At 42.9% G+C, this 15,439-nt stretch overlaps 1 protein-coding gene across 2 annotated transcripts in view; it reads right to left on the bottom strand.

Moving 5' to 3' along the window:
* The window catches only part of SH3BP5 (SH3 domain binding protein 5), an 83,160-nt gene extending 69,684 nt beyond the window's left edge, over window positions 1–13,476 (bottom strand). For both annotated transcript variants that reach the window (XM_075053783.1, XM_075053774.1), the window contains exons 1-3: window positions 13,317–13,476; window positions 11,166–11,228; window positions 654–782 (exon numbers count right to left, since the gene is read on the bottom strand). In XM_075053783.1, the coding sequence (XP_074909884.1) occupies window positions 654–782; window positions 11,166–11,228; window positions 13,317–13,397 (273 nt within the window). In that variant the 5' untranslated portion in view covers window positions 13,398–13,476. The remainder of the gene's footprint in view (window positions 1–653; window positions 783–11,165; window positions 11,229–13,316) is intronic.
* Between the last annotated feature and the right edge of the window lie 1,963 nt (window positions 13,477–15,439).

Genomic DNA, 15,439 nt, shown 5'->3' with positions numbered 1-15,439 from the left:
CTCATCCTTCCCTTCCTCGGTGACACAGGCCCTTTCCAACCAAAAAACCCTATTTTAGGTGCCTATCAGTAATCAAGTAGTAGTTGGGGCAAGGGAGTTAAGGTCCTGATGACAGTACAGAAAGCAGAGTTCAGTTTCTCTCAAGACCAACACACTTTAGAGCCACATTTAGCACATCCCTGCTTCAGCACAACCTAATCAGTACCAAACCCTGCAGGCTTCCCCAGGTCTGCCCCACTCCAGCCTCTTTCCTAGCAGCTTCCAGTTACAGCCATTTAGCTGCTGAGTATTTTGCTTTAAGAAGAAAAAGCAGATACACAAAGCCTACACTGTATTTTCAGACAATTACAGCTATTGACAGTAAAGAGCAGGGCTCTGAAAGGCCATTGATAATGAGGGGAGAACAGAACTAGTCTTTTGCTATTGATAGTTTGCATCTGCTGTAGCTGTTCCTAGACTGGAGAACACGTGCAGTTGTGGCTGTGAAGAAACACATTTTTGCCATCGATTCACACGGCTGACCTGCAACTCAAGACATAGACCAGTGTCAGTCAAGCGCACAAGCTTAAGATGTTATTAATAGCGGCAAAGCAATGCAATCAGTATCGCCTTTCCAACTACCAGCACAAGTTCACAAGGCAGAAAGTTCTCACCTGTCTGGCCACCCTCCGAGCTTCCCAGTAAGGTTTAGAGTCTTCTACAGCTTTTCCTATCTTCTTTACCAGTTCATCCAGTTTTACCGTTGCTTCAACCAGCACGGAGCGGAACTTCTGGCGCGCATCCTTCAAAACATTGCAGAAAGGAAAGAAAGGACAAAGACAGATTAGAGGTTTAAAATTATTTCTACCCGTTTGTTCTTACCTTCAGGTTGCTCTTTAGATTCACACACGAGCTGACACATTCAAAACAGTTACTGGCATTTGGACTAAGCCAGAATTTTTCAGTAGAAGTAATAACAGGAACCCAGAACCACATCCAAAAGCTACCATCCTGGACACCAAATCCCTGTCTTTCAGAGACAGCTTTTACATAAAGCCTGCAATAGCCTGTGCTCAGTGTCACCTCTGGCAGGGTTTCCCAGAGAGGAATAGCTTGTAAATTAATCGCTCAGCGAGGAGGCAAACAGCAGCGTAACAAGTTCTGAGGGGGAGTTCAATGGCAAAGACATCTCATCTAGACAAGGCTAGAATGGGGCCAGCAGGCAGGCCAAATCCCCACAGCAGGCTGGCAAATCAGCTGGAATCAGCATCTCCTAAACCTTAGCATGTCGCACCCCTAGCACTGTTCACCCCAGAGACACCATTTCACAATGCAAACAAGGATGGACAGGATCTGCTTTCTGTAGGAAAAACTGGACACTTCCCACATAGTATATTTTCAGGTCAGCTCCTCTTTCCTTTTATAAACACACCCTACTTAACTTCAATAGCAGCAAAAAACTTCCAGGTCATCGTGGCAAGACTTCCTGCCATAAAAGCCTGTCTTCTCAGCTATGGTTTGTATCAATGGGTGAAGATGCCTACTTTCCATTTGATTGTAATTATTTACTACATTTAAGAAAAGTAAATTCCAGCTACTTCGAAACTGGATGAGTTGCCCTCCTTACATGATTAGCTGAAGCAATTAAAATAATTTCTCTGCTCCACTGAAATTTCCTCACCTTTAAGCAAAGTGATTCTGATTTCGATCCCAGCATCCAACACAGACTCTAAATCAATTGAATTATTGCAGAGAGATGCAAATGCAGGCTGGGACCTGGCCCAGGATTTAAGGAGATGAAGAGGAAGGGCCATGTGAGCTCTTGACAAGCCTTGTAATTCTAATTAGAGAGAAGGATTTATGCAGACTGCTGGAGTGACATGTTGATTATCAGGAAGCAGCTGGCTTGAAGAAGTGCTCTAATTCAGGAGGTTTTTGTCATTATGGTTGAGGATTTCTAGAAGGCACAACTGTTTATTCATTGGAAGATTCAAAATACATCAGAACCTACCACTATGCTCTCAGAAGTGGAAAAAACCTGCAATAATACATTAGTTTTTACAAAAAAGCAACATACTTCAGTAAAAGCTGCTTTGCTTCCTTTTTACTGCTATCTAAAACCTTAATCAGCTTCTTTGCTGAAGATAACACTTCCTTTTTAGTGTTATCAAAAACGTTAACCAGCACTGGTAATATTTTAGTCCAATGCAAATAGCTTTAAATTCTTAAGGTAGTCCAATTTACTCTGAGGAAGTATTCAGATGGGTTAACAAGGTCAAAAATGGAGAATTAAATGCACATTAAGTTATTATTTTATTAACTCCAATTGAGTCAATAATCTCATTTCTTAGTGAAAGCCTAAATTGTATCATTCAAACAATATGTATCGAGTCAATGATTTTCTCAGTGAGAAGCGTTTGAATATTTTCAATTAAAGTACTGGTCAATATATGGTTCACTGCTCAAAATGAGTTTCACAAGTAACTGAAATAAGACTGCAAGCATGATGACTATATTGCAAGAAAAACGTTAAGTACTGAAGTATATTTAACAACAAAAAAAATTTTCCTACAAGTGCAGGAAAAAAATTAAGAACGCATTTCTAAATGAGTAAGCCTGAAGGTTTGTTTTTCACTTTCTTTGGGAAAGCTGCATATTAGAATACTAGCTGTGGAAAGCAAATAGTTAAAGAAAAAAAACATAAATGTATACACACTAGGTAAAAAAAGCCCTGTGCAGTGATTCATCAAAAAATTCACTTCCTATGTTTGTAAGATAAGCACTTGGAAGAAAGAAACCATCACTACCAAATCTGTGCTTAGAGATCTACCCCAAATTTATCCATGTAATAATTATGTACACTGTTATCCAATAGGAAAAAGAGGACTAGTCTCCACCTGGAGTTAAAAAAAAAAAAAGAACAAACCAAAAAGCACCAAGGACAGAGCAGTCAAACTAACAGGAACTTCTGTACCCATTAATCTCCCACCAAATCAGATGAAGCACATACAAATTACTAAACTGTAACTAATCCTGTAACTGGCACCCAAGGAGGCACAGGTCTTGCAAATGGTTAAGCACACATGGTTATCCATGAGCACAGCCCCACTTCACACAGTAGCTAGTTACACAGAATACAGAGCTTCAGCTGAAGAATATACTGATGTGAACTTCCAGTTCATCATCTTCTCCAAAAGATGCCTGCTTCCTATTTTGAGGCTTTATTTGGGTCTGACCATCCTCATTTTTTCCAGTGAAGAACAGTAACGAAAACCAAAACACCCTGGAACTTTACACCCATGTCATCCATCACATGACTTATTTTAAATTACATTTATTCTCAGGTTCCTGACTGTCAGGAACACAAACCTGCAGGCTCCGCCACCTTCTGCATGAGCAAATACGCAGATGCTCGTACTCTGCTGGGATCAGTCCCCCTACCAAAGGTTTCCAGCCATCCCCTTTGGACACAGCAACAAGATGCTGAGGTCTCTGAAAAGCTGTAATGCCAAACCCATGCCCTCTCCCATGCTACACGCACCACTTTTACGCTTCACTAGCCCCAACAACACTACAAAAGCAAACGACCCCACACTGTGTATCTACACCGCGTGCATCCACGCCACCCGGCCTCCTCAATCCAAACTGATTCAGCTCTCATGGTCGCAGTGACCACGACTCCTGTCCAGGAGCTATGGCAACATCTCCTACGAGCAGGGGCACAGCTCCCCCCTGGACACGTGCAGCCGCACTCAGCGCATCGGCTCAGCGTGTCGGACCTGCCACGTGCTGGCAGAGCATCTGTAAAAGTCACCACCGTTGGGACAGCGCAGAATTCCCCTGGCAGGTGCCCCTGGGGAAGTTTAAGTAAGAAATACAGGTGCAGCAGCTATTTTTACTCTTCATGTGAAACCTGGGAGGTCAGAAGCACCAAGGCAATTGCACCAGGAGCACTGGGCTTGGTGCACTTGCTACTTACGTGACACGAAAAGCGCATCTGTGGTTCACGGGAAGGATGGGCCTGTGATCGAGGCAATAACTTGGGAATCAGTTTAACTCCCTGCTCTATGTCTGGCTTCCTGTGTTACTGTCAGTGAGACACTTTGACCCACATGTGAAGTGGTTCAAAGCTATAAATCTTCTTAATAGCGTTTTCCTTAAGAATGCTCAGTCAAAAACTTAGAGGCTCAGGAACAGCACAGCAGTGCAGTTCCTCCATGGTCCCCTGCACGAGGGAAGCCTGACCTCTGTGTTCGGAAGACAACCACACCACCTTCAACTTACCAAGGTCTCTGGTGTGATGTGCCTCCCTGCAAGTGTTACTATTTAACTGCCAAACTCGTGCTTCATTCAGACCTTTACCTAGCACACATGGATAATAGAGAAAGGAAAAAGCAATTCCTGCAACTTGCTGCCGCATGCAAAACTGAGACAGCGCAGCATATGCCATGCAACTTTTCTAGCACAGTCCTCAATTCCTAGTTTCTGTATTTCAGTTCCTTGAAAGTTGGTGCTTTCCTAACAGAAATGCTAGTTATTGATAAAAGCAAGTATGCAGCCTTATGTACAAACCCTGTGAGTCACACACACTATTTCTGGAGGTTTTTTTTTTAAAAAAAAAAAACAACAAACACACACATGGGTTTGTTTTTGTTATCACTGCACTGAATACATACACAGAGCAGATAAACTGTAACAGAAGCAATGCAACTGACAAAAGACATCTCAAACACCCAGACAACATTTCAAAAGCACATTTTCCTCTCGACTCACTCACAATCTTCCGTGATCATTTTTAAGAACACCTTGTTACTGATTTTGCAAACAGAAAGGCAATATTTAAAGCTGACTGGCTAACATTTCCAACATTTTCTCCCTCCTATTTGCTCAAATGAGATTATGATAAACCTTTTTAAAGCTGGACAAAAGCTCATTAAGGCACTTCACCCTCAACATGTGTCGCAAGGTGCAAAAAAAAAAAAAGTGAGAACTTTCAACTGCTACTTAAGTTATAGTCTTAATAACTAGACTCTCACTACCTAGGTGTTTGTCATACACACACTCCAGCAAGTGTAGCACTTCGTGCATCACGTGAACAGCTGCTGATTACTTTTCAGCATCTTGTTCTATGGCTGCAAGAGCTCCACTCTCATCAGCTTTCTTCCTGGACATCCTTAGCACTTTTCTCCCAAATGATAGATTTCACAAGCACAGTTTTAGGGAGCATGCCAGACTTATACCCCACATATGCTTTTGCTGCAATAGTTCATTATTAAAAGCAGATTTTGTTTCCAGCAACTTGCTGTTGGGCAGCTACCTGCTACTGCACCAAAAGAGGGACAACACTTAATGACAGGCCATCCACACAGCAGCATTTTGGAGATCCACCCTCAAATGTGGAAAGAAACTAGAATACAATTTTACACTTAAGCTGCACACGCTGGAGAATAAAACATGCTTGTTTTCCTTTCTCATAATTGATGGTGATGAGCTGGAGTTAGATGCCAGATGACAGGCAAGTAACTATTTCCGCCCATCAAATGAAGCGTGTATTTTCAAACATTTTGCTTTTTAAAATGAACTTAACACATCAACCAGGTATGAAGCATCTTAATACCAAGCACATCTAAACTTCATTTACAAAGGTTGTCCTATTACCTTGCTGACAATTTGGTGTGCAGAACCTCTGACAACCCATTAAACCAGCCTGGGAGGTGCATGGGAAATGAAATTGCTGACTGAGAGATGGGCTTCATCTACTTCCAAGAGGCAGGCAGTATCCATACCTGCCTTCCTCTGCTACAGGTCTCTATAAAAAAAGCTGCAGAAGCTCATTCCAAAGTTAAAATAGCATCAGGATCAACCATGGCCAAGCGTGAAAGCAGGTAGGCTTCCCAATTAACATTCACACCAGACAGATGCACGTGCATGTGCCCAGAAATCTGCCTCAGAGCATCAAACAGCTTAATGACATCTTTAACATCTATTTGGTGTCCAAGAAGTTAAAGTAAACCAGACTGACTACCAAACCTTAAAAACAAAGTACAAGGAAGGAGTTAAGTAACATCTCAATTTTAAGCATGGGGAAAAGTTGTTTTTTTCCACACAGCTACTAATTTGCCATCTAGGAACAATCAAAATTGGTATTTGGAAATTGCTCTAACCTCCTCCTTGCAGATAGCTACAGACCAAAACTACAAACACACTGGTATTTTTAGTCCTCTTAGAAGAAAGGAGAGGAAAGCAGGCAGGGGAAGGCACTGGGTGCTCCTTCCAAAACGATTTCTCTGCCTAACCTTTTTTCTCTCCCTTAGGCTAGAAACCCATCTCTGCTTCAAGTATGTGAATCAAGTAAAGCCCTTTGACTCACTCAGGTGACAAAATCTTTCCAGAGCCATAGCAGAGGAAGAAGCCTTTCCTTACTCATCCATGGATGAAAGCAGAAGGCAAAACAACAAGCAATCCACACACAGGAGCCATTTCCTATGGAAACAAGTAGATTGTAAAGAGACACGGAAAGATTTGTTCTGCTACTGCTGGACAAGTCCATCATGCACGTATATCACACTCCAAAAACCAGCAGGAACACCAGCCAGCAGGCTGTTTCTCCCCTATCTGTGTACTCTTTTATGGGCACTAGAAAATGCTGCACAGGGGTGCTGATAAGGCAGCAGATGTTTCTACAGATAGATGTTTCCCCATGCCAAGCAGCCATACTCAGTATGAGATTTCTGCCACCAAAAGGCCATTTTTCTAAAACTTGAAAGATTGAGGATTTTTTTTAAAAGTCTACTTAAAATTCTTAAAATTCTTCTGTGACAGCGTATAAAGCTTGAGCTTTACCCAAACCCAAGTATTTTAGTGAGGAAGTGAGAAGAGCAACTCTAAATAAAATAGCCCTTCCCCTTCTGAGAGGGGTTCAAATGCTGACAAGACTCACAAGTGAAAGAGCACCATAGCTGATACACCCCTTTCCTTTGACTCTATCCGACACCAACCAGGGTGACCTTTAGGATAAATCCAGGCCTAAAAGTAACACAAAGTCTTGCAGATCAGGACTAGAGGATCTAGGCAAGCATACAAGAAGGATCCTAATCAGGCCCTACTCATAACCAGCGTGGCTGAAAGCAGCGCTGTTCAGCTCTAGTTTTCACGTGCCGTTGTCTCCCCTTAACAAACATTGGCAAGCTCATAGCTCCAGCAGCACAAAAACTCTCTCTAACAAAAACCACATTTGGGATAGCTGGGATTCCAGTGGTAATTTTAATGGTATGTGCTGTATTTCCCTTCCCCGCAATGCTGCCAGAGGGTCCCTGGGTGAAGTTGTTACATGTGAATTGTACTTTCAGGAGCCAGCCAAAGACATGTAGGAATTAGCCGGACAGGCGAATCGCGCACATTTGCTAAGTACATTTGCAACTCCTGATGTGAGTTCAGATGGAGATGCATTTCCAATAAACAGGAAAAAAAGCTCAAATAGCAAGGCGCCGCTCTAACTTGCATTTGGCCAAAACATACTTGTATCTCCATCGCAAGATGTTTCCCCCACCTCTTCACAGACACTTCAAACATAAACAGGGACGTTAGAGAAGCCAAGTGTTAAATCCCTCAGAGGACCCTTATCATCCTTTCGCTGTGTCAGTAACACTCAGTGTTGCACTTAGTATGAGGAGCATTATGGATTTTAAATCAAGCCTAATCAAAGATTCATTAACAGGCAATACATTAACCCAACATATAACTACCATCCACTCAGTGCCCTTTAGCAGCTCCGCAACTCCTGAACAGGCTGTGAGCAGCATCAGGTCAGGATATTTCTCCAGGGTTTAATAGGATAGGTCAAAAGAGCAAAAAATGAGTAATTATATCAAGTAGAAGAATAGATGTAGCCAACTTCAATGCATCTAAGTCATGCCACGCATGCAAACTCACCCCTCTCACACGTGGCTTGGGTGCAGAACTTATTTTAAAAGGTAAAAAAAGGCAGGCTGATCAACTTAAAACAGATCACATGGGAGTGTGGGTGCAGAACTTTTTTTCAAAAAAAAAAAAAAGGAAGGCTGATCAACTTCAAAAAGAATTCCCCATTTTATCACCTCTGTGAGCAGCAAATGCCAGTATTCTCTACATCATTCAAACATGGACATGTCTGTGGTGACGCCAAGAGAGTGTAGCCTCAAAATCCTAGAGGCCTCAACTGATTTCAGTTCCGTAACATTTCCATCAGGTAAGGCAGCATTTTTACTTCTGTTTTGCAGATGTAGACCTGAAGCACAGTGAGAACAAGAGCATGGGGTTTAGAAGCATTTAACACCTCCAGCCTTTTTTCCCAGTTCATGGGAACTGGAGACAGTCAGCAATCCCACTTAGAGCGACTCGTGCAAAGGTACAGGAAGTCCAGAACAGGCCCGCAGTACTTCGATGCCAAAAGGTTACTCTTCCTGCTTATCAGAGAGTACATCGAGTCACAAAAACACCGGTGTCTTTTTCTGAACTTCCTTCAAAGAAATATACATTCTACTCAAACACTCCTGTTGCTTTTCCAGATTATTCTGGGAAAAAAATTGAACAGTGGCAACGTATGGACCACAAAGTAATGCTAGAGGAATCTGGCAATCAGCATCTTGTGCTGTAAATAGCCTAATGATACTGTCTATGTTCCCATGAAAGTCAACTATGATCAGATACTGAAAAGATGAAGAAAATAACAATAGAAGCATAGGGTAAGTATAACTCCATTTTCTGGTTAAAAAAACCCCACATCTTCCTTCTAATGAAAGATCTTGCAATAGCAGCAACTCCACAAACTAGGAAGAGGGACCCAAAGCAGCTAGTAACAGCCAAAATAGCAAACAGGCAAACTCAGCATGGCTCTTCCAGAAGCCCAGGTTTTCAGCAGCTTTCAATGATTTTGGAAGTCTTTGAAGCAGAATGATCCCAGTTCTAAACTCCCCCTCTCAAACTCTGGATTTATCCTATAAGGCTGCTTGGCAAAGCTTTCTTTTCTTGTCCAGAGTATGAAAGCAGGGATTTTCTCCTAACCACAAGTGTTGGGTTTTGGTGGGGGTTTTTTGTTTGGTTTTTTTTTTAATATCTTTCCTTTAGAAATGTCATTTAAAATGCATTTATCAACATGTATATCAATTAAGCCTTGCTTACATCATTCAACTGCATTTGCCCTCAAAATTTAAGCAGATCAAAAGTAATGAAAATCCTTCTGGATTAAAAATTATGCAGTTGCATTATACCACAAACTCGCTTCAATCCAGTAAGATTTTTGGATGAAAAGTGAAGAGGAAACATTCATGAAAGCATACTGTTGATGATATTTCAACTTAATTCCATCAAACACTGCTTACAGTAAGTACTACAGACAGATCTGCAGTAAACATTTAATGATGCAGAGGTAGAAAGCATCACATAATCATTCTCTGCATTATCTGACACCTAATATTTCTTAGACTAAGTAAAGTAAGCAACAGTGTAAGATCGAGCTAATGTGGAAACACTGCTCTTATTTACCATTATGTATCTAGGAGCCTTTCAGCCTTTACAGCTCAGCACGTGTCACACACACAGTAGCTACAAATCTCCAGACTCTACAAACTCTTGAACACATGAATAATTTTAATCAGCCAGTAAAATCCCATCTTAAGTCATTGGGACTTATTTCATGAGTATGCATTTGCATTATTATTACTATTCTATCTGCTTCATAATATGTCCTCAGTGCAAGGTTATAACAAGATTAATGAAATCCAGGCAACTATCCATAGAACCATCTTTCAATTTCAGTACCTCAGCATGAAATAAGGAGACTGAAAAAGATACATGTAATGAATTTTTTTTCTTTAATATATGTATATAAAGAGTCCTGAACTCCATTTAATTGGTACTGTTGCAGACTAGCATACTGATTTTTAAAGTTCACTCATAAAATTTAAATCAAGCTAGTGACACTGAACAGTTTTCACAGCTGAAATATAGTTTAATTTTGCATAACAAAGAGTCCCCCATTCCACTAAGTTTATTTGCCAATAAATTCATGATCTACATGCTGCAAAGCACTGAAAATGCAAACAAGTAGGGAGAAGAAAATAGCCACGTGACAAGGCTGCTTTGTTTCCAGAGAAGTTCATAACCCCATATCCTCTTTGGTGCCTACAGTAGATACTCCAATATTTTAAAACACTACCCGGAACCATCCCATGCTCCACGTACCTATCTCATGAAAATACACATAGAAGGGGAAAAAAAAAAAAAAAAAAAGAAAAAAATCAAACACAGACTTCCACATTTTGAAGATGCAGAACAGAAATCTATAGATGTACTTTTAGAGTATGTTTATCACTGCAATGTCAGCATGTTTTTATATGGTATTCAAAATACTGTAATGTTATCAAAATTATTTAGGATGTAAAGTAGCTTTTTATGCCAGTTTTCCTTTAGCAGCATATTTGTCTTAGAGTTACACTGGCTTTACCGTCTTTGTTTTGCAGTTAACAAAAGAAAATTTAGACACACAAGTAGGACAGTCTGTTTTGACTTGTTATTAGACCAAAAATGCTGAGCCTTCCAGAATAACTACGAAGTAGGTGAAGCTCAAATTTGGGGCTTTAGAAACAATTTCTTCAGAACCTTCCATTAGCTTTTTAAGTGTCCAAGAAAACCTCTTTTTCCAACTAGGAAGCCTTTTCTTTCAACCCCTTCAACTTTCTTTCATTACTTTCCCTACTCCAAGTAACGACAACAAAGGTAAAACTAACAAGCTAAAAAAAAAAAAATAGCCACCAAGGAGGAGAACCTGGCAGGTAACTGTACAGCAAAGACCTCTTAACCAAATAAACTTTCACTGTCTATAATCACAAGAACGCAAACCCAAAACGGTGACTTGTAAAAACAGAACTTGTCTAATTTTAGTTTTGAAACCTAAAAATAGGGTTTGGCAGTGTGTGGGGGGGGTTCTCCACATAGGGTTTTTACACTGTCAGCATCCCTCTACCTTCTCCCTTCCTGTTCCAGCTGTTAGCTCAATTCACGCCTTTAAAAAAATCATCACCAGACTCTTGCTGCCAAATTACCATTCAGGCTGGCACAATTCAGGAGGGAACCTATTCAAAAATACTGTTCTGTTGCTCACAAAATCCAACATACACACAAGGAAAATGCAAGGATGAATTCCATACCTCCAACTCTGTCTCTCTGCGATTGATATCATCTGTAGACTGATTTAGTTTTTCCAGCTCTCCCTAGAAAGAAAGAAAGGTCAAATGCACATTAAGAAATCAGGGGAAAAAAGCGTCTGAGAAGGCTCATTCAGCACCCCCACTGAAAGCTCACAAGGGCTGTGGCTTCCAAATTCAGTGAAAAGAGGAAACCTTGAGACATGTAGTCTTCTATTTTGCTACTTGTAAGAAAAATAACCAGAGAAGCTCTATAGTTTTATTTTAAGGCAGTACATTTCCTGTCCTGGCTTATTCCTCACTATTAAAAATAAACATAAGGTACAGTAAGTTCTGTCTTGTTAATCAATATAGTCAGTATCTGCTAGTTTCCAGATACACACCCCTTGCCAAAAGGATTAGCATAAAGTTAGTACTATCACAGGAAACATACAGTGAAAGCACAGCATTGATAAGAACCGTGTCTTGCAGCACAAGAGGCATTTTACTCTGGATTTTGGCAAACCATTTTAGAACACAACCAGTCAATGGGACATATGATTATGTTTACTTAGTCTGCGTTTGTGCCAGCATTTTGATCTCTTAACGGCAAAAACAAAGGTGTTAAATCCCTTGAATAAATATTTACTAGAGGTGGTGTTGGCATGAATGAAGTTACTGTAAAAACAAAGCTCATTCTTAATGACTTTCTTACCACAAAAATCAACCCTCAGGAGCAGGCTCCAATAGCCTTCTTTAATTGAGCAACATGTGAAATCCTGTGATTTCAACAGGAGTGTTCTCTAACTCAAACGTTATTTAATTTTCAACTGGTGTAACAGAATCCACTTTGAAATGTTTAGCTGCATAAACCAAACACTGTAAATTGATTGTCACTTGAGCCATTTCCCACTAGATTACAAGAATGAGTCTGGTTACAATCAGAAGAGAATTAATTGCAACAGTTTAGTTCTCTTATTCTCGGAGGTCAGATTTCATTTCCAGCTCCTAGGATGTGGAAGATACATGTTTGCATATCCATGTTTTCTGAGGCAGACACTCACACAAAAATTACCTAATTGCCTTCTACTGTAAGGCTAAGAACATTATGGCTCTCACGGAGGCAGACACAGCAGCCCGTTTTTTCAACCAAACAGAAAACTCAACTAAAACGCTGTTTCGCCAACAATGTTCAAATCAGGTACGTGGAAACGTGTTGCAAGCTGAAGAACCGAAGGCCAAAATTAGATCAATAGGCACTAAGGGAGCTCAGCTTCTCAAAACCAGGGCAGTAACAGGCTAGCTTTTGGCCGAGGGCCTCGCTCTGTGTAACCGTGTTTTGTGAATTTTGCAACTGCTCTGCTCGGCCCTGGAAAAGAAATGCTCACAATGGAGAAAAGAATGACAATTAGGGCAAGGAAGGCCCTACGCCAAGGATCCATCCTCTCAGCAACGTACACACACGCTTACATTCGCTCACGACAAACGGTCCCAGCAACGCTGGGGGCAAAAGCTGCAAATCTGCAGCGACCTAAAAATACGGTTCATTTCAGGGACCACAGCGTGCTGAAGTTTGCGCCAGGCAATTGGTCAAGACGCAATTTGGGGGAGAAAAGGTTTGTTTAGAAACCATGCAAGAATAAAAGGCACTTCGGAAGGCATTCATAGAAAGGAACCACCGCCTTCCACCAAAGCTCCTTTTTTAAACAAATAGAACTGATTTTAAAAATCCACGTTTTCCCCCGACTATGAATTTCTGAGCACCAGCCCCGTTTTACGAGCAAGGTCACGCTGTCGCGGTCAAAAATATAAAGGGGAGGGGGATTTCAGCAGGAGAAGGCGGCAGGGCCGAGCTCGGCGCTGCCCGGGGCCGGGGCCGGGCAAGGGCAACGGCAACGAAGGGGCCGGGGCCGGGGCCGGGGCCGGGGCCGCTCCCCCCGCCCGCGGCGGGCGCCGAGACACCCGGGGCCGCCCCGCCCCGCCGCCCGCCACAGGCAAATCCATCCGTCGGGGCGCGGGTCTGTATAAACGTATATACCTATGCACTTAAAAAAACAAAAATAAGGGGGAAAAGCAACCACCCTGACCATTGTTGTATGCATTCTATGTGCATTCAATTAAAGAATTCAGGCCCGCCCCCGGAGGGGGGGGGGGGCGCGGCGCGGCGGCTCTCACCTGGATGCGGGGGTCCACCTCCTCCTCCTCGGGCCGCGGGCCCTCCTCGGCAGCTCGGCCGCGCCTGCCCACCGGCTCCATGGCGGCGGCGGCGGCTGCCGGCACCTCCCTCCGCTCCGCTCCGCTCCGCCGCTGCCGCCGTTCCCGGCCCCGGCCCCGGCCCCCTTCCCGTTGCCGGCCCCGGCCCCGCCTCCGGGGGGAACCCCTCCCTCAGCACCCCCCAGCCCCCCCGTCTCTTTGTGTATTCGCACCGCAAGGAGGAAACGAGCGCAAAATTGCGGGGTTTCCTTTTTTTTTAACCGTCCTCCCCGCCCCCCCCTTTTTTTTTCTTTTTTTTTTTTTTTTTTGTGTCTCTGTGTGTGTGTGTGTGTTAATGCTTGGGTTTTGCCGTCCTCACCGCCGGGCAGAGCAAGTGCACGCCACTGCAGTGCGTGAAACCAAAACGAGTAGTTTCAGGTGGGGGGAAACGCCGATGAGACCTTGCGTGGCTTTTTTCTTTTTTGACACACACACACACCCACACACCCCCCGTCGTCGTCTTTCCTCTTTTTTAGGCTCTGCTGGGGGCTGGTGTGTCTATGGGGAAGAAAAGGGGAGAGAAAGGGAGGACATAAACACAATAAAGGCACTTTCCACGACCTTGAAAATTCAAGTGAAAACCAGATTTCTATTGTGTGGCAGCTAGGCAAGCAACCTACTGGATATAAACCTACTGGATGCAGCAGCAAAGAACGTGCTAAAGACACGTCCTTTTGTTGTCAGTAAAATGAACTTGTTGCAAGAAGCTATGTACATGCGTGGACCCTGGCTAGCAGAGCAGTTCGAATTAGGGCCTCCTTAATCATGGTGGCAGTGCCCAGACTGGCACCCAAATACTAACGGGAAAAGAGTGGGCAACCCTTCTGACTAGCAGTGTACCAGCAGAGATCAGCTCCAGCCCCTCTTCGTCTCACTGGCCTCGGGCGCAGCTGAAACCCCTTCTGTGGGCTGCAGCAAAGAAAGAAAATTTTAAACAATTAACTTTCTCTTCCCTTCTCACAGCAACCCCAGAGAGAGACTAACAGCGCATTGCCTCGCCGTTGAAAAGGAAAAACATGATGCTTTGTCTTTGCCCTCCTCAAGACACAGAGAACACAGTCCCATCAAAGCACATGGGCCACGCTACCCACCTAGGAAAAACAAAGCAAGAAGTGGCAACTGGCTGAGCCAAGGCCCTCCGTCAAATCACACCAACCACACTGACCCGCTTCCTCACTCCCTCTGGGCGGATAACAAGTCATTTCAAACAGATGAGGAATATACCTCCACCTTAAAAGTATCACTTTTGATTTAACCCTGGTTTTGTTAGAAAACTCCTCAAAAGATTACAAAAAATAAAATTAAAACGAAAGTTTAGATGTGGTGGAGAAGCTTCCTTTGTGAGACTGGAGATGAAAAAAAATCTCAGCAAAGCACAAGAAGATAAAAAAGCACAACAAGGTAAAAAAGGAGGCAAAAGAAAAGCAGCCAAGCTCTTCCAAACACTGTAAAGCAACCAAAAAAAAAAGGGGGGGGGAGAAAAAGGAGAGTGGCACAAACATTTGAAAATAGTATAAACATGCAAAGTGACACCAACAAACTAAAATAATCAAGGAACAGAGGAGGTGTTGCAAAAACGCAGATGGGTTGTTTGCAACATCTTCATTTCTCACAGCAGAGGAAATCATGTAAAAGGAACAAAAAAACCCAAATCAGCCAAAGCGAAGTGTTTTACTGCTGTCCATTGAGGGAATTCAATGTGTACACACAGCCAGAGGTTCCCAGGGCCCTGGCATCTCTCATCCCTGGCGTGCTGTGGCACACGCCAAGACTGTGGTGGTCCAATGTCCAAAGTTACCATCCTAAAAAAGCATAGAAAACACAAAGCAGCATATGGAAGGGTTAATGCTGGCAATCCAACTGTTATGGCTTACATTTCTAGAAAACAAAGCTACGTAAAACAGTTACTGCAGCTATGCCACGTTTCTCCAAAACCTACGCAGTCTGACCTATGGCAATGTCATGCAAAGCACTGCCCACTGCTTGGGGTACAGAAACACTCCTGTGCAGACATGCTCTCCCCGAGGGATCTGTCCTTTTTGTGC

Source organism: Buteo buteo, chromosome 2 (genome assembly GCF_964188355.1).
Source record: "Buteo buteo chromosome 2, bButBut1.hap1.1, whole genome shotgun sequence".
Lineage (NCBI taxonomy): Eukaryota > Metazoa > Chordata > Aves > Accipitriformes > Accipitridae > Buteo > Buteo buteo.
This window is presented reverse-complemented; position numbering and strand designations above follow the sequence as displayed.